This window comes from Pleurodeles waltl, chromosome 7 (genome assembly GCF_031143425.1).
Source record: "Pleurodeles waltl isolate 20211129_DDA chromosome 7, aPleWal1.hap1.20221129, whole genome shotgun sequence".
Classification (NCBI taxonomy): Eukaryota; Metazoa; Chordata; class Amphibia; order Caudata; family Salamandridae; genus Pleurodeles; species Pleurodeles waltl.
In genome coordinates, this window is record NC_090446.1 from 1,285,282,465 (window position 1) to 1,285,302,871 (window position 20,407).

General features: G+C 47.1%; 1 protein-coding gene across 1 annotated transcript in view; it reads right to left on the reverse strand.

The window, feature by feature from the left end:
• Positions 1-446: 446 nt before the first annotated feature.
• The window catches only part of LOC138247037 (extracellular calcium-sensing receptor-like), a 225,918-nt gene continuing 205,957 nt past the window's right edge, over positions 447-20,407 (reverse strand). The window contains exon 5 of the mRNA XM_069201786.1: positions 447-1,369. Within this exon, the coding sequence (XP_069057887.1) occupies positions 447-1,369 (923 nt within the window). The remainder of the gene's footprint in view (positions 1,370-20,407) is intronic.

Sequence of the window (20,407 nt, forward strand, 5' to 3'; positions counted from 1 at the left end):
CTACAGACCCATAGGTGCGAATGGGGTCTGTATCGCAATTTGCGATTTGGTAAAAGCATTTGCGATTTTTAAGAAATCGCTATTACCGAATCGCAAATATGATACATTGCATTTTGCGAAATCAGAAATAGCGATTTCTTAAAAATCACTATTTCCGAATCGCAAATGCCTTTTTTGTTACATCTGGCCCTAAATGCTGTTTCCACTTCCAAAATAACTAATGATACTTCAATTACATACACCCTATTGGCCCTCAATAACATCCTGCTGTGATAAGGTTAATAAGTTAAGTGTTATATGTAGTTATGCAGCTTCAAAACCTCAGTTGGGTAAACCAGGGCTGGAAGTTCTAGTCTTATTTTCAACCGATCTCTTTTACAAACAATGACATTTTCTATGGGACATTATGTCAGCTTGGAGGACCACTTTATACATCTGTCATTAACCTATTTCTGTTTTTTAGTGATAAATTTTCCTCGTCCTAAAAGAAATTCTTTTGTATTCATATCGGGCCTCAGGAGAATGATGTAACACTTGGGGATAAAGATGCAGGACATAAGGCCACAGGTGGAAGACAAAATGGCAAAAATCTCCACGGCCACCATATATTTCCCTCGGGTGCTGAGGTAGGCAGGGATAAAGGACAGCCATACACTGATAAATACCAGCATGCTGAAGGTGATAAACCTGGCCTCGTTGAAGCAGTCAGGGAGTTTCCTGGATATAAAGGCAACAACAAAGCTTACCATTGCTAGCAGACCCATGTATCCCAGCATGCACCAAAAGGCAGCGGGGGAGCCTTCGTTGCATTCCACAACGGTAGTGCCTATCTTGTAGGAGTTGATCCTTTCGACAGAAGGAGGAGATAAAACCAGCCACAGTGCACAAAGAATAACCTGGAATGCCATTGCTATGATGACGATGGATTTTGCAAGTTGGGGCCCCACCCATCGTTTTATTTTGCTGTCTGAGTTGGTGGCTTTGAAAGCTATGACTACTATGACTGTCTTGGCCAAAATACAAGATAAGCAAAGAGCAAAGGTGATTCCAAAAGCAACTTGTCTGACAAGGCAGGTCACAGTCACAGGGCGCCCAATGAAGACCAACGCACAGAGGGCACACAGAAAGAGGGAGAACAGCAGCAAATAACTGAGCTCTCGGTTGTTAGCTTTGACAAGAGGAGTATTTTGACGCTGGATAAAGATGATCAAAATGGCAGCTGGAAAGACTGCGGCACCCAGGGACGCTGCTGCCAACACTTTGCCTAAAGGCTCTTCATAGGACAGGAACTCCATGGGTTTCTTAACACATTCATCCTTCTCTTGATTGGGCCAGTCGTCGTCAGAACACTTCATGCATTCTGTTGAATCTGTAAACAGTGAACAATAGACGTGATAATAAGGTATATCTATTTTAGAATATTTGGTTTACGTTTCACAACGAGAGGACACTGTTATTTATTACATATTTTTTATTATTTTAGAAGGCATGCCGTTTCAATAGATGGGATGTTTAACATAGCACTGCTGTGTGTCATCGTCCTATCCATCGTCCTATCCACCGGGATCACCTGTAACAGATATATCAAGCTAAAGTCCAGGGTGCTGCTTTGTATGATGCAGAATTTAAAGTTAAGTTAAAACAGAAAATAGAATTATAAGAGCAGTGCTAAATTTGTCAAAGATGCCCCTATGACTCCCTTATGCCTGGACCTAGGGATAAAGATTATATCACTTGTTGCTAATCTGCAGCCTTTGTTTTACTGGATGAGAATTTGGTTTAATAATCAACTTGATCCCTACAGGAAATCTGTCATAGAATTTAACACATTGTGTTGCGAATGTAGATGATCTTGTTATGGATATGCCTAATCTCGGTTTTAGTTACTGAATCTGTAGAAACTATCAGTAGCTTTGGTAAAATTCAAGATACTGGTCATTTGTGTATGACAAGTGGTTTTAGGAGTCATTTAAGGGTGGTCTGGTGGAAACGTGTTGCAAACAAAATTACTTTATTGATTTGAGCCCCCCAAGGCCAGAACTTTATATTTAAAATATAGGATAGGGATGTTTCCAATAAACAGCTTCAGAAGAGCACACTGAGCGTGCCACCCACGGAATGGTATATGTGTCCAACCTGCAAGACGTAGATTCAAACAGACGCTTATTTACTTTTCATTTGTAAACCTTATCATCTTATCAGAAGGAAATGGATACTTCAGTCTGCTGTAATCTACAATTAAACAGTATGAAATTGCATTCAGGGTTTTAAAAACGGATGGTAATTAACTGGTCGTCCTTGCTTTACCCAAGTTTTTATATTCTGCTTGGCAATTAAGGCATCACCTATTGCAATCGTTAGCCAAGTCTGATGTATATTGATTCGCCTAATTGCCCTCTGATTTCAATGGAATTGGATTTATAGTTCAATTTCATTGTGAAGTACATATTTTAACACTGTTGCTTAGATGTGTTATTGGTGTATATGTTTTATAGCTTTCTTTAACTCCTAAATAAACATTTACTAACTAATTAAAACAAGGAGTCAGTTAGGTGACCAACGTGAAAATGCCATATATTAATTGAGTAGCTTAGTCGGTGCACTAATCATATATTTTCTCTGATTCCTTTTACTTCTGTCGCAGGATTGGAGATGTTGGAAATAGCAATTTCTGCAGGATCACTCCAAACGTTTTGCCCTCCCCCTCTTTTACTGACCTTATTTTTGTTGGCTTTAGAACATTGATATCTTAACCACTGATAATAAGTGATAAAGTGCATGTGCTTCTCCCCAGGGAGCAATATAACTGACCTGGTCAATGCACTGCGCTGCCTCCCCTGACTCCACCCTGTAAGTAGAGCCCTTTCCCTGGCTCCTCTGAACTCCTGACCCCTGTCAGGAGGCCTTAGTGCTCCTTTTGCTTTGCTCCCGGCTCTGCTTCACTACTGTCCCTTAGTGCTCCTTTTCCTTGTTTCTCTCTCTCACTTTCGCTCTCCTCCTCTATCTCTCCCCTGCTGCTGCTGTCCCCGCTCCTCTTTAGGCCCCGTCCCCTTTTTCAAGCCGTTTTTCATCCCCCTCCCGCCTCCCAGCTTTCTTCTCCTCCCCCACCTCCCTACTTAATGGCGGCCGCTGCGTGGTAGGTCGAGCAATATCACTGACCTGGTCAGTGCACTGCTCTGCCTCCAGTGGCTCCACTCTGTAAGTAGAGCCGTTTCCCTGGCTCCTCTGAACCCTGTCAGGAGGACTTAGTGCTCCTTTTGCTTTGATTAGATCTCTGCTCTGCTTCACTACTGTCCCTTAGTGCTCCTTTTCCTCGTTTCTCTCTCACTCCGCTCTCTCTCTCTCACTTTCACTCTCCCCCTCTCTCTCTCTCCCTGCTGTCCCCGCCCTTTTTAGGCTTCACCCCCTTTTGTGCTGTTTTTTGTCCCCCTCCCGCCTCCCAGCTGTCTCTCCTCCCCCCCACCTTCCTACTTAATGGCGGCCACTGCGTGGTAGGTCGAACAATGTCACTGACCTGTGCACTGCTCTGCCTTCCGTGGCTCCACCCTGTAAGTAGATCCTTTTCCCTGGCTCCTCTGAACTCCTGACCCCTGTCAGGAGTTCGAGGCCCTCGTCCACCTGCAGACTTCTGCCTGCGTCTCATCCCTGGTGTCTAGTGGGAGCGCTCTGCTTTCCTACTAGGCTACCTTCTGCCTCTCTCCTCCTTTTGCTTTGCTTTGCTCTCTGCTCTGCTTCACTTCTGTCCCTTAGTGCTCCTTTTGCTTTGCTTTGCTCTCTGCTCTGCTTCACTACTGTCCCTTAGTCCCTTAGTGTTCCTTTTCCTCGTTTCTCTCTCACTCCGCTCTCTCTCAATTTTGCTCTCCTCCTCTCTCTCTCCCCCGCCGCTGCTGCCCCTGTGGCTCCGTCCCCTTTTTTTGCGTAATTTTTCATTCCCCTCTCCCCTCCCAGCTGTCCTCTCCTCCCCCCCACTTCCCTACTGTGTGGCCGCGCAGTGAACGCATGCAACGGGCGTGCTGCTGGCGCACCGAAGGCAAGCCCATCTGCACCTGGACCGCACCCAGCACCGTAACCCCTGGCTCCCGCCCCCCCATCGCTGTCATGCATGTCTTCACTACGATGCGTCAACCTCCACGCCCTCAACACCGGCCGCTCTCCCGCCTGTCTTCAAGCCTCCCCGCAGACCACCCGTAGACTCGTCTCCTGCCGGAACTGCACCTTCACCAGCCTCCACGCCAACGAACCACCCACCAAGGCAGGACGCAACCATCTCAGATGTATCCTACTCAACACCCTCTCCATCCACAAGCACACGGTAGAGCTATGGAATCTACTCGACTCCACCTCCCCAGATGTCGCCTTCCTTCCCGAGACCTGGATGAACCCCTCCTCAGCGCCTGACATTGCCATAGCCATCCCGGACGGCTACAAGATCACCCGCAGGGGCTGCTCCAACAAACCACGAGGAGGCATCGCCATCATCCACAAGAACACACTCAGGATCACGACCAACACTGAAGACACCCTCAGCACTGCCGAACACCTGCACTTCCAAATCCACACTGACCCAAACACTACCTTCAGAGGGGCCCTCTTCTACAGGCCCCCCGGCCCACCACAGCAGTTCAGCAAATCAATTACCGACATCATCAGCATGCACGCTCTCGCATCCACTGACTACATTCTCCTCGGGGACTTAAACTTCCACCTCGAGAACACAAATGACTAAAACACCGCCACCCTGCTCGACAACCTCTCCAACCTCGGCCTCAAACAGCTCGTCACAACACCAACCCACTCTGCAGGACACACACTCAACCCTATTTTCTCCGCCAGCAATCATGTCTCTTTCAGCCACACCACTGAACTCTACTGGACAGACCACCGCTGCATCCCACCACCCACAACGGATCCCTCACCGCAGTTGTAACAAGGTCACCGAAGACCAACATATCATAACCCTCTCCCAGAACCCACCCATCGACACCACCGACACTGATGCAGCTGCCTGCAACTTCAGGAAATGGGTCAACACCTGTGCCAATACTCTCGCCCCAATCAAGAATCCCTCCAACAGACGCACAGACATAAAGGCCTTCTGGTTTACTGCCGACCTCCATGAATCTAAGCAAAGCTGGAGAAGACTCGAAAGAAAGTGGCTCCAAGATCAGACTCTGAACAACCTCACAGCCTTCAAAAATGCCATCTGCAGACACCACCAACTCATCCGAATGCCAAGAGAACCGCCTTTAAAAACCGAATCAACAACAACGCACACAGCCACAAGGAGCTCTTCAACGTCGTGAAGGAACTCTCCAATCCCAGCTCCAACGCCAACGACATCCTGCCATCTCAAGACCCCTGTGACTCTCTAGCCTCCTACTTCCACCGCAAGATTGCAGACATCCACGACAGCTTCAGCACCCAGAACCCCCCTCGCCAACCACCAAAACCACAGATTCACCTCCAACCAACCTCCTGCTCTCCTGGACCTCCGTCAACGACAATGACACCATCAAAATCATGAACACCATCCACTACGGCTCTCCATCTGACCCTCGCCCTCACCACATCCTCAACAAAGCAAGTTCCGTCATTGAACCCCAACTACGGAAGATCATCAACAGCTCCTTCGAGTCCGCCACCTTCCTGGAGAGCTGGAAACACGCCGAGATCAACGCTGTTGGAAAATGGGTTATTGGTAAGGGCAGGTAGGTATCTACACCTAGCAATAGGCCACTAACCTCCACTAAGGTCCAGTTAGGTCTCAGTAAATTAAACCCAGCTCAACCCTTGGTAGCTTGGCAACGAGCGTCAAGGCTTAATTTAGGAGACAGAGTGTAAAGCATTCAAATATCACAAAACAGTATTTAAATAAAACACAGGAAACAGTTTAAAAATCCAAAACCAATTTATAAAAATAGATTATATTTTTATCTTTAAAATGACACCAAAACTAATAAAATCGGATAAGGGGAACCGGAGATATGAATTTTTAAAGAATTATTATTTTTTTAGCGCCTAGAAACAAAAAGCGCCAATCGGGTCATCTGGTTGCACCTCGACCGGGGCAAAGTCAAAGTTTAAGGCCGACCGCGATGGAGCCCTGTTCGGCTACAGGCCGCGGGAGGCCTCGGTTAAAAGTTTCCCTTCACACTTAGGGGGTTATTCCAACTTTGGAGGAGGTGGTAATCCGTCCCAAATGTGACGGATTTACCACCAGCCGTATTACGAGTTCCATAGGATATAATGGACTCGTAATACGGCTGGTGGTATATCCGTCACTTTACCGTCACTTTTGGGACGGATTACCACTTCCTCCAAAGTTGGAATAACCCCCTTAGTCTTTTTTTCGAAGATTTTCTTCAGCAGGGCGAACCTGCCAGTCCAATCTGACCTCCTGGAGCGCTTCTCCGGATACGCGATGCTGGAATCCTCGGTGGCGATTTTTACCTTTGGACTTAGTCGTTTTTTCGAGGTGAAAATCCTTCGACCGGGGTAAACCTGGATCTTGATCCGACGTCCATGGAGCCCTCCTCGGATACGCTGGCTGGGAGGTCCCGGTCAACTTTTTACCTTCGGACTTAGTCTCTTTTTCGGAGATTTTTCTTTACTGGGACGAACCAGCAAATCAGTCCGGGTCGCGGTTGAGGCAAGCCGGCTAGAGTTGCCGCGGCGGGTCGGTCCCTCTATGGAGCTTTTTTTCAAAAGTTGTCCAAACTTCTCCAAACTTCTGGCCTTCTCCCAGATGTCCTTTTAAGGTTCTTTTGAGGTCCACAGATCACCCCAAGTGTCCAGAAGTTCTGAGATGGTCCTTGGGGGGTGCGGACTACAACTCCCAGAATGAACCTAGCGCAAACTCCTTTTTGGCCACTGGACTGTTGTCAGCTGGTCGCTTTCTTCAGGAGTTGGTGCAGGGGACTCTGGTTAGCAATTTTTCACCTGTAGCAAACAGGGAGTCCCTCCTTGAACCAGTTGAAGCCAGGCAAAGTCCTTCTTGTGGTGAAGCCCAAGTGTGCAGCTGGTGCAGTCCTTCTGAGTGCAGGTTCCAGGTGCAGGCCAGGGGTCCAGCAGGGCAGTCCTTCTTCTTCTGTTGTTCTTCCTTGTTGGATGTGGTAGGGAACTGAGGTGTGGGTGCAGGTCTGCCAGTTTTATCCTTGCTCCTGGGTGAAAAGCAGGGGGGTCCTGGTTCCCCAATCAGGTGCAGGGTCCTTCCCCCTGTGATTACCACTTCCTGGGAAGTGTGGCAAAAATCAATCCCAGGAGGCAACATTCTCTAAAAATCCATCACGGCTGAATCTGATTTTTGGAGGTTACATCTGGCTGAGCCCACCCACTGGTGTGGCTAAAAATCATAAACACACCCGTCTCCTGCCCTCTCCTAATCTAATCAAGGGGGCACCTAGTTGTCTGGGGTTGCAGGATGTGGGGGTGTTGCTGGTTGCTCCAAACGTCCTTTTCTGCCTTTGAAGACCAGTTTGGCAGCCCTCCCCCTTCCTGCCTCACCATCTGCTGAGGGGAGATTCCTTCCCACAGGCTCATTCCTTTGTGTGAAGCCAGGCCACTTCACACCTCATCAAGGCAGCTTGGCCAAGCTGCTAAAGGCTGGCCAATCAGAGCACAGCTGCAAAAACATTGCAGGGCTGAAATTGGCAACTTTTTAGGTAAAGTTTAGAACTCTTTACCTGAACAAGTTATATTAAACCCTACAACTGGAAGTTGTGGGATGTAGTACAACAATTAATTTGACACCAAACTCTTGGTATGCATCATTTAAGGAGACTTTAAAAATTAAAATAAAGTCTCCCCATTCTAGCCTATGAAGGCCATTTACTACAATGAGGGAAAAACAAATTTGGCTGTTTTTACCTCACCAGGGCTTATAAAACTATTTTTATAAAGTCCCTGCTTATAGTTACATGGCACCCAGCCCTAGGGGCACATAGCGCACACCTTAGGGGTGACTTATATGTAAAAATAAGGTAGTTTAAGACTTTGGAACTACTTTTAATTCCAAAGTCGAATTTGCATATAACTTTAATGTAAAAGCAGCCAGCAAGGCAGGCCTGCCTTTAAAATGACACTGGACACCTCAGCAGTGCACCTATGGGTGCACCACCTATGCTGTGGTTCCTAAACCTATATGCCCTACCATATGCTAGGGACTTATAGGTAGGTTAACTTAGCCAATTATAATTAGCCTAATTTGCATATCCATTTTACACAGAGCACAGGCCCTGGGACTGGTTAGCAGTACCCAGGGCATCATCAGAGTCAGGAAAACACCAGCAAAAAGTGGAAAATGGGGGCAAAACGTTAGGGGGCCTCTGCAATCAGCCCTGTTTTCTCACAAACGCCACCCTCAAAAATCCCACGGCGGACCCAAAGCACCTCAAGAACTTCCTGCCTATCTCCCTGCTCCCCTTCCCGGCAAAAGTAATCAAAAAGGCTGTCAACAGACAACTAACACGCTTCCTCGAGGAGAGCCACACCCCGGACCCTCCCCAATCTAGATTTGCAACAACCACAGCACCAAAACCACCCTCATCACTGCCACCGATGACATCAGAACCGTGGCCCTCATACTCCTGGACCTCTCTGCTGCATTCAACACATCCTACGCTCACGCCTCAGCAATGCTGGAATCCGTGACAGAGCCCTGGACTGGGTCACCTCCTTTCTCACCGGCAGAACCCAGAGAGTCCACCTCCCCCCCATTCCGCTCAGAGGCCACCAAAATCATCTGTGGCGTACCCCAGTGTTCGTCCCTCAGCCTGACCCTCTTCAACTTCTACATGGCCCCACTCGCTAACATTGCCCGATCGCACAACCTCAACCTCATCTCATACACCGACGACACCCAGCTGATCCTCTCCCTCACCAAGGACTCTGCCAAGACCAACCTCCACGAAGGAAAATACGCCATCGCCAATTGGATGAAGAGCAGCTGCCTCAAACTCAATTCCAAAAAACACAAAAAGGGTATGGGGTTCACTTATAATGAGGATCTGTACCCAAAGGAGATTTTCCTGGATCTCCTTGGCCTCAATGGGTGTGCGAATGAAGTGTAAGTGCTGTGAAGTGGTGATGGGGGGGTGTTTCCTTTACGGACTAGGTGGTCTCACACACTATATAGTGTCATGCTTCATCATTTGACCACCTAGCCCCACCCAGGTAGGACAATGCCAACTGGGCAGACTCAACCTCACTGTTAAAAGAACGGGAGGGAGTGCGTACATTTTTTATTATCTGGAATTAGTGGGATCCAGCTAAGCTATGGAAAGATATAAAAACACCTAAGCAGTTACCAGTGTGCAATCTACACTTTTAATAATGGTGTCTGCTTGTGTGTTAAAAAACAAGGATGGGACACCTGGGTGAGAACAAGGACTCACTGGGTCACCTATCTAAAATTGGCTGACATGTTTCTGCCCTCTACAACGAGCCAAGGAAGGTCTGGGGGAAAATCTCTTTTGGGTATAGCTCCTCATTATAAGTGAGCTCCATTCCCTTTTTGTGTTTTTTGGCTTTATATGTAGGGAGTTAGTATGGGTCGATTCCTTTAAATTTGTCTTAAATTGTTTAGTTCCAATCTCCCTGACTCTCCATTTGTGTTATGATGATCAAACTCAATTCCGACAAGGCAGAAGTCCTCATCTTCGGCTCCACCCCCTCCACATGGGATGACTCCTGGTGGCCTGCCACTCTCAGAACTGCTCCGACTTCCACCGACCAAGCACACGACCTAGGATTCATCTTGGACCCCTCACTATCCATGACCCAGCAAGTCAACACCATCTCCTCCTCCTGCTTCAACACCCTCCACTTGCTCTGAAAGATCTACAAATGGATACCCACCAAAACCAGAAGAACAGTCACCCAAGCCCTCGTAAGCAGCAGACCGGACTACGGCTATGCCCTCTATGCAGGAACCACAGACAAACTCCAGAAGAGGCTGCAACCCAGCCAGAACGCCTCCACATGCCTCATCCTGGACATCCCCCACCTCTGCCACATCACAGACCACCTGAAAAACCTGCACTGGCTCCCAGTCAACAAGAGAATCACCTTCAAACTCCTCACCCACCCTCACAAAGCACTGCACAACACCGTACCAGAATACCTCAACAGACGACTCTTCTTCTACACCCTGACCCATCGTCTCCTCGCCGCTGCCCTCGCAACTGTCCCACGAGTCAGCAGAACTACAACCAGTGGTAGATCCTTCTCGCACCTCGCTGTCAATTCGTGGAACACTCTTCCCACCCACCGGCGCCAGACCAAAGACCTCCTTACCTTCAGGAAACTTCTCAAGACCTGGCTGTTCAAACAGTAGCAGCACCATTCCACCCCCCCTCCTTCTCCCCACTTCCCTCTTCAGCGCCTTGAGACCCTCACGGGTGAGTAGTGTGCTTTACAAATTCCTGATTGTTGATTGAATGATGGCAACATTTGGGTATCCATAATTGGCATATTTAATTTACTTATAAGTTCTTATAGAGTGGTTTACCATATACTAAGGCCCGGTAAATTAAATGTTAATAGCAGGCCAGCAGAATTATTGTGCCCCCAATTAAGTAGCCCTGTAAACATGTGTCAGGCCTGCAACTGCAGAGAACTTTGTGTGCAGTTTTACTGCTACTTCGACTTGGCATTTAAAACCTCTTGCCAAGCCTTAAACTCCTCTTTTATTACATATAGTCTACCCTTAAGGTAGGCCCTAGATAGCCCATGGGACAGGGTACTGTGTAAGTAAAAGCCAGGACATGTCCTTTTAAGTTTTTATGTCCTGGTAGTGAAAACCTCCTGATGTTGATTTTCAGTATTGTGAGGTTGACTCCTCTCATAGACCAGCATTGGGAATTCCTTAATATATTTTTAAACTGTAATTCCTGATCAGAAAGGAGTAGTTGAATCATGTTTCATATCATTGAAATGGTAATGAAAAATCCTCTTTACTGGTAAGGTCAGATTTAACTATACTATTTTAGAAATGGTACTTTTACAAAGTAGCCATTTCTTTGCTCTTACTGCCCTGTGTGCCTTGCAGCCTCTCTCCAATACACGACTGGGCTAGGTGACAGCTACACTTTGTGTATTGCCCATAGACAGCCACCAACACAAGAAGGGTGGGTGTGACAAAGGGCTCATCTGCATTTATCTACAATCTGGTGGGCCTTTCTGGGTAGGAAAGATGAGAGAGGTGCACACTTATACTTAAAGGGTAGTGGCGTGATCCATTACAAAGGGGTAATTACCCCCAACTGATAGTCTGGAGCCAAGGCTGGGATGAAAGGGGGAACTGTGCACTTTAAAGAGCTGCTTTGAAGTCACCCCCACTTCAAAGGCACTTTTGGGTATAAATACTGGGGTTTGCACCCTAGCAAATCAGTACACATCTGGACTTGGGAAGAACACTGCTAGATTAAAGACAGCTGTGCTGTAAGGATTGCCACTTTGTCTTCACTGACTGTTACAAGGAACTGCTTCTCTGCTTTGCTGAGCTGTTCTGCTGCCTGCTGATCTCTGCCTTGCTAAGGACAAGGACTGGACCCATCCTGCTGAACCCACAGTGACTCCATGGGCTTGCTGGGTTGCCCCCTGTTCTTCTGCAGTTTCAGGGACATCAAAGACCGCTTGCAACTCACGTAATGTTTCTGGACTCTGCCATCTCTGAGTCCTGCCCTTGCCTAAGGTGCCTGTCTCCAGTCCTGGGACTCAGAAGTGGGTTTTGCTCCTGATTCCTGCAAAAACCGATGCATGGCATGTAAAATTTCGCCACAGCACCCTTCGACGCCGACACAGAGGCTGCTCGATTACATCGGATCCACAGTCTGCGCTGCTCAACAATGACACTTGGCATGGCTCTATGCAACGTATTGCATTGCCTTCAACAGAGCTTGATGACGACGCAGGACCCGCTTTGTGTGACTCGACAGTGACACAGTAGATTCTCAACGTTGATCAAAGCTCCATCCAAGGTACTTTATTAGCGGGACCTGGCTGGGTCCTGTAGCTGGCCTACCCTCCATCGCAGTCAGCCTGAACTTTGGATTTGCACCAGTCCTTCACAACCTTTTGACCACTAATTAGTTTTAAGCAATATTTCACATTTAAACTTTAAAAATGAATATCTGGACTTCTACTGATTGCATTTTTGTCATTGTGGTCTTGTTTTACTCAAATAAGTTTTCTCTATTCTTTTAAATTTATGTGGGGTCTTTTTGTGGTGTTTTCATTGTGTTACTGTGTGTGTGTGTGTGTTGCACAAAAACTTTACGCATTGCTTCTTAAGTTAAGGCTGACTGCTCTATGCCAAGCTACCAGAGGGTGAGCACAGGTTAAGTGTGTATCTGACTTACTCTGACTAGGATTGTGGCCCCTACCTGCACAGGGTGTATACCTCTGCCAACTAGAGAACGAGTTTCTAACATTGGTGATCAGCGGTCAGGATACGAATTGTGTTTGTGCAATACCGTATAGTAACTCAGTGTACACTACAATTCAGCAATAAGACCAATTCAAACCTATACCTCCTGATTGGCAATTTTTTTGTCTGTTTTGTACTAATTGCCATTTTTAATTTTCAATTCTCCATGATCTGACATCTTTTGTTTTTTCCAAAGTCCTTTTTGCCCAAGTCCAAATTTCTCTGCTATTTCTGTGGTCCTACCTAGCAGTATGGAATTTGAGCTGGACAACCTGGAGACCTACACAGTGGCCCACCTCACCGGGTTCTGCCAGGAGAGAGGGGTGTTTCCCAAGGGAAGTGCCAAGATGGCAGAGCTTCAGAAAGTCTTGACAGCATGGGCAGAATCCCACCCAGAAGGAGAAGTGGATGATGAGGGATCTGTGTCTGAGGATGGATCAGAGCGGGACCTGACAGAGGATCCTGTCATGCAGCCTGTGGGGGGGTAGAGGAATATACTCCCAGGGCCAGTAGTCCACTCTAGAGCTGGCAGCGGTGTGTCTTCAAGGAGCCCGTCCACAGAGGAGCTGGTGGACAGGAGGAAGGAGATAAAACTAAGGCTAGAACTTGCCAAGATGGAGAAGGACAAGGAGCTGACCTTTGCCCTTGCTAAGCTCAAAAAGGAGCAGTTTATTGAGCAGGAGAGGCTGGCCATGGTGGAAAGTAAGATGGCTCTTGAACTAAGCCTCAGAAAGATTAGAGCCCTCCAAGTGGGCTCTAGCAACAGCAGCAATGGTGGAAGCATACCTGCAGTATCCACTGGTGAGTCCTGAGTTAGGATACCCAAAGATGTGGTGCCCAGTTATGTGAGGTATGATGACATAGACAAATGGTTTGCAGCCTGTGAAGTGGCCCTGAGAGTGCACAAGGTCCGAGAGAAGTTTTCTGGGGTGGTAGTCTGATGGAGGTATATCCCCACGGTGGGGAGGGGCACACTCCTTACCCTATGGGTAGAGGACAGACATGCTACCCTGCAATGAAGCTATCCGTGTCAGTAAGTTTGGACCAACCCCTGAGAGGTATAGCCTCATGTTTAGGGGCAACCGCAATCTGCTTGGTGCATATGACTAAGTTGCTTGAAATGGAATCAGGGTTTCAGAGAGACTACTTTTACACTTTGAAGTGCTTGTGTCCCAGCTGTGTCGGACAGGGGGAGGGAAAGCACTTTGGCCCTCATTTTAACATTGGCAGTAAATGCCGCCTAGAGCCGCGACGATGGCTGCCAAAAGATAGTCGCTGCGGCTAACATCCGTCCATCAAATTATGACCATAGCCAGACTTCCGCCACAAGGAGGGCGGAACTCTGGCTGTGGCCATACTGGCGGATGGTGGTAAGGTGGCACTGCTGCACCACGCCAGTAGACAGCCGCTAGCCGTATTATGACAAATAATATGGCCAGGTGGTGTTCTGCCGGCAGGCGCTGCTGGCGGTAGCAGCACCCCATCCCGTTCCCTGCGGTAAGACCCCCTGGATGCAGGTAAGGCAGGCTTCCAACAGGGGAGTGGGTTGTTTTGTGTGTGTGAGCGTGTGGGGTTTGTGAATGAATGTGTGAGTGTGTGTGTGTATGCGACTGTGTGTGTAGTGGTGTTTGCATGGGTGTATGCATGTGTGAGAATGCGTGTATGAATGGAAATATGAATGCGTGTCTGCTTGTAAGTGTGAATGTGTGTACGGATGTGTGCTAGAATGAATGGATGCATGCTTGAATGAATTTGTGTATGCTAGTGTGAATGAGTGTGTGTATGCGTGATGAGTGTCTGCGTGCATAGGGGGGTGAGGGATTAGAAGGGGGGATCGTGGATGGAGGGGGTGTGGGGGCGACTGGGGAGTTTTGAGGGGATGGGTGAGCCTCCTTCTAGTGACTGCGAAGGAAATCCCTGTCACTGGTAGGGCCTACCGCCATGGTTTTCGTGGTGTTGCTAACGCCATGAAAACCATGGCGGTAGGCAGGGTCAAAATTCCGCTGGTGGTACAATAGCGACTGCCGGGCCTGGCAGCTGCTACCGCCATGGCGGTAGGAATGGTAAATTGGCTGCAGCCAACCTGCCAATTTCATAATGTGGCGGTATGTACCGCCAGTCTGTTGGCGGTACTACCGCCACATTATCACCTACCACCGGGGTCATAATGACACCCTTTTTTCCAGTGGGCCGTGCTTTGCTCACATCAGTCAGGTTGCCAGATAGCAGGGCCACATATATGACTGAGATGGCATGATGAGTGCCACCAAATTTGAGGAGTATCTGGAAGAGGGACGAGTGGGGTGGCTGTGCCTCACAAGCCCCTCACGTGGGTTCTCACAACATGTTTAATGGCTTGATATGTCTTGAAGTGCCCTGCCATCATGTTGTATGTATCCATTATGGCCGCAAAGGACCTCAGAATGCCATCTTGCAAAGAATTGCCCAGCAAGTCGATCCCTGCATTCCTCCAGGGCGCCTGGACATATTGTTAGTCCCAGTATGCCCAGCAGATAATTCAGTGAGATCGAGGGCGAGTAAGGCAAGGTGGGTGCCGACAATGTATGAACCACCACCAGCATGTCCTCGCCATTGTCAACAACCTCAAGCCCCTTCAGGGTGGGCAAGTGTGGTCTGATAGCCAGGTATAGACGATCACTATGCTAAGCCTTGAGAGGACAGCAGTACGTTCAACGATGGGGTGGGCTTCCAGCAAATGCAGAGGCCATTGCAGCTGGGCTGCCCCGTAGTAAAAATCTAAATTAGGGGTGCCCATTCCCCCTCACAAGGAGCAGGCATTGTGCAATAGATTGCTCCACCAAATTTGAGGAGTATTTGGAGGAGGGACGAGTGGGCCGGCTCTGCCACGCAAGCCCCTCACATGGCTCTCACAACATGTTTAATTGCTTGATATGTCTGGGATTGCCCTGCTAAGATGTTGTATGTGTCCATTATGGCTGTGAAGGACATCAGAATGCCATCTTGCAAAGAACTGCCCAGCGAGTCGATCCCTGCATTCCTCCACGGCGCCAGGTCATGTTGCTAGTCCTTGTATGCCCAGCAGATGATTTAGTGAGGTCTAGGATGAGTAAGGCAAGATGGGTGCCCTACAATGTACAAACCACCACCAGAAAATCCTTGCCACTGTCATCAAGCTCAAGCCCCTTCAGGGTGGGCAAGTGTTGTCTGATAGCCAGGTGTAGACACTCACTGTGCCAAGCCTCGAGAGGACAGCGGTATGTTCAGCGATGGAGTGGGCTTCCAGCCAACGCAGAGGCTATTGCAGCTTGGCTGCCTCACAGTAAAAATCAAAATTAGGGGTGCCCATTCCCCTCTCAAGGAGTGGGCATTGTGCAATAGATTGCGCTATCTGTCTGCGTCCCACACCCCATATTAAGTGTAAGAGAAGACAATTTAATTCCCAAAATAAACTCTTTGAAATAAATATTGGTAAGGCTGCAAAAAATGTGCAGCAAACGGGTGAGGACTAACATTTTGGCAAACACCATCAGGGATAAAGGAAGTGAACACCAGAAGGCGGAGGGAGCCGCTTATCAATCTCACCACTCTCCCCACATTACCCTCCTCCAGTGCTCGGTCAGTGTGATAAATCTGGATGCCAAGATATTTTAAAGTATCATGAATCCACTGAAGGTAGTGTTCCAGAGAGGCCCTTTATGTAAGGAACTGAAGTGGGTTCTAGGGGGAACAGCCAAGATTTCGGCCATTTGACCTTGAGGCTAGACACAACCCCAAATTTGTCTAACAGGCGCATTAGCTCCGGTAGCGAGGTTTGAACGTTGTGCAGATAAACTAGTTAATCGTCTGTATAAAGAGAGATGGTATGGTGAATGTCAAGTTCTGGGATTAAAAATGGCAAGCCAATGGCTTTATCGCAAATAGCAACGGAGACAGTGGGCAGCCTTGTCTCGGCCTCGCAGGATTAGAAAACTGTCTGAAATCAGTTGCCTCATCTGCTCTCTGGCCATCGGATCCGAGTACAAACTGCGTACCCGCCCCATGAACCCCTCCCCAGAGCCCATGTGGCGATCCGGCACAGGGTGTCAAAGGCCTTCTCGATGTAAAGAGATAACGCAACCCTGCTATATTCCCCTGGGTTTGTATCATGAATAATCCGCAGGAGACGGTGGATATTAAGAAAGGTGCTGACCCGGTATAAAACCTGATTGGTCCTCAGGGACCAGGGCACTAATCACTGAGGTCAACCTATTGGCGAGCACTTTACCAAGATCCTTGCAGTCAAGATTTAAGTGGGATAGGGGGCAGTATGATTGAACATCTAAGGGATCTCGTCCCGGTTTGGGAAGAACAACTATTAATGCTTCATGTTTAAAGTCTGGCTGACGGCCACAAGAACGGACCTCATTAAGCACCTCAAGGAGGGGCTGAGCTAGGTGAGCAGAGAACATAGCATAATACTCAGTGGGCAACCCACCTGTGCCTGGGGCCTTATTCCTGGCTATTTGGGCAATAGCCATCTTGATTTCCGCCATTTCAAGTGGTTCTTCCAGATCCACCTTTTGGAGTGGCATCAGCCAGGGCAGTGGTATTCGTGACAAAAATCTTTGCAGCAAGTCAGGAATGGGGATAATGAAGTCACCGTATGGTGTATGGTAGTAGTCACGGAATGCATCATTGATACCTGCTGTGTCGTGACTGATGAACCATCATCGCGTTGGATAGCACCAGTCGGGGTGTGATGTGAGTTTCCTGGAGTAGCCACAATAACAATCTACCACCCTCTGCTTGCTTCCTGGTAAGCCAATATTTGTAATCATGTCTACTCAGTCTCATTTCCGCCTCTCTGTATCATGTACGTAAGTGTCAGAGACACTCGATCCCTGCACCACACGTGGCCACCTCCCTTTCCAAGGGCCGTAGTTCTGCTTCCATCTTTGCAAGTCAGCATGCAGTGTGTGCCGGATCCCCCATGTAGCAGTCATGGGGGATCATCGTGACTCCTCACCACCACCTTGTGAGCATACCATTCCATGGCTCAATGTGGGGTAGACCCCTTTGTTCAGTTCAAAGTATTGAGTTATATAGGTGGAGAGTTCCTCTGTGAAGGGGACATCTAGCAATGCTTAGGTTTGTCAGCGCCAGATAAGGATATGCATATGTGGCCTGTCCCATTTCAAGCTTACCTGCAGTGGGGAGTGGCCCACGAGTGTGCAGGCCAGGTATTCTAACCTAGTGATCATTGGTACCAGTAAATCAGTACAGAGGATCTAGTTGAGTCTGTCATGGGGATTGTGGACCAGGGAATAAAAGAAGTATTCACTGTCTGTCAGGTGACCCAGTTGCCACATATCATGCAGGCCGAAAGTATTGCATTACCCAAGTCCTTGCTGCTCCCCATAGTGGGGCTGTAGATCGGTCCAATGCAGCATCAGATTCACAGTTAAAGTCCCCACCCCAAAGACTCAACACTGCAGGGCTATGGAAGAGTACAGGTGTAAAAGTATCAAAAAAGTGTGTTTGGTCAGTGTTGGGTGCATTTATCCCTACAAATGTTAGCTGCACCCCATCCAGGTGACTCTCCAAGATCACATGTCTCCCTCCGGCATCTGCACTATGAGACTCCACCACATATGGGATCCCCAGTGCAAACCAGATGAACATGCCCCGTGCGTACACGGAAGATGACATGCCATACACATGTCCCATCCATTTAGTATGGACCTTCTGAAGTTTCGCCACTATTAAATGTGTCTCTTGTAAAATAGCTATGTTTGTGCAGGGGCGCTTGAGGTAGGTATGAACATTGTAATACTTAGATGGGGTTGCTATTCCTCATACATTCCATGTCACCATGTTACATAGTGGGATAAGATTTCAGTGCGTGTACCCATGTTGAAATGTAACCAGGGATGTACCTATTGATAAATCATTTTGATTAATTCAGACATGACAGGTGTGCATAATTGGTCAATTACAAAATCCTAACCTCACTCTTCGCCGCAACGCTTCCCATGGACCTCTGTATATATGTACTGGCTTCATAAAAACAAATGTAAAGTAACAAAACATAACTGAGAAAACATATCCCCCAAGGTCAGATGGCGTACAAGAGTTATTATAAGCCAGTTCTGCAAGTCACAAAAGATCCAGCCAGGTTTTAGGAGACTTTGTTGCATAACATCGTAAATATTGTTTCAGAGTTTGGTTTAGTCTCTCTGTTTGACCATCCGTTTGTGGATGATAACTAGTAGATAAAGTTGAATAAATTTGTAGAGCCTTGCACCATGGTTGCCAAAAACAAGCAGAAAACTGTGTTCCTCTATCAGAGAGGATAACCCTTGGAAGTCCGTGAAGACAAACTATATTTTCTAAGATGATAGTCTCTAAGGTGTCGGAAGTTGGGAGTCCTTTACAGGCAATGAAATTAGCATACTTGGTAAGACTGTCTACTACCACTAGAATGGTTGTAAATTGCTTTATTTGAGGAAGACCAGTAATAAAATCCATAGAGATATGTTCCCATGGATGATTGGGAATGGGTAGAGGTATCAGTAGACCTTTGGGCTTGCTATGTTCGCTTTTGCATCTTGCACATACTTCACATGATTGTAGCATTTGCTTAAGGTCGTGAACAAATGTAGGCCACCAAAAATACCTTTTTATGAATTCTATTGTTTTTTGAGGACCTGGGTGACCTGCCAGAGGATGACTGTGTAACCAATGAAAAGCTGTCTCTCTTAACTCCTCAGTAAGCAGGAATATTCGAGATTCATGTAGAAGTAAACCTTGTTGAATAGACCTCTTGGTGTCTTGTTGTAACCACTCTTGCCACTTAGTGATGTGAAATGATTACGAATGAGATCAAAACATTTCTCAGCAGCTACTAAACACAACACTTTTGAAGGCGTTATAATAGGCATGGGTTTTTGTTCAGTAGGTGTGATTGAAGAATCTTGTCTAGATAATGCATCGGCCATACGATTATCTATTCCTGATCTAAAAGTCACTATGAAATCAAATTCTGCAAAGAATAGCACCCATCTTAGTTGTCTAGGAGTTAGTAGTTCGGCAGAACTCATAAATTGTAATTTTCTATGATCAGAATATACAGTTATGGTGTGTTTCGCTCCCAACAGATAATGTCTCCATTCTTTAAAAGCATTACAAATTGCTACTAATTCTTTTTCTGCTATGGTGTAATTTTGTTCTGCTTCATTCAATTTTCTTAACGCATATACTATGGGGTGCAATTGTCCAGTTTCTCGATGACGTTGAGACAGGATGGCCCCAACGGCAACATCAGATGCATCAGCTTCCATGATGAAGGGTTCCTACACATTAGGATGAGCTAGAAGGGAGAAGTAGTAAAAGCCTTTTTTAAATCTTGAAATGCTTTCTATGTCTCTTGGGACCAGTTGAAGACAAACTTTTTTCTTAGCAATTTGGTGTTCGGTGCCACCTTTTGGGAGAAGTGATGGATGAAGCATCAATAAAATTTTGCAAATCCCAAAAAACATTGAATACCTCGTACTGATTTTGGTGTGGGCCACTCGGATACAGCTTGAATTTTTCTTTCAGTCATCTGCATGCCGTCAGGAGTTAAAATGACTCCTAGAAATTCAACTTCTTTGGTATGGAATTTGCATTTACTTAGCTTACAAAACAAAGTATGTTTTTGTAGAGTTTGTAATACTTTTTTAACATGTTCTTCACATATATCTTCAGAGTTTGAATAAATCAATATATCTTCAATATAAACGATGACAAAGATGTCTAGATATTCTCTCAGGACATCGTTTAGGAAATATTGAAAGGCTGCTGGGGCATTACACAGACCGAACGGCATCACTAGATACTCAAAAAGGCCATAACGAGTCTTAAAAGCTGTTTTCCACTCATCTCCCTCTTGAATTCAAACTAGGTGATAAGCACCTCGTAAGTCAAGTTTGGTATAAATGACGGTGGATTTTACCTGGTCTAACAAGACTGGTATGAGAG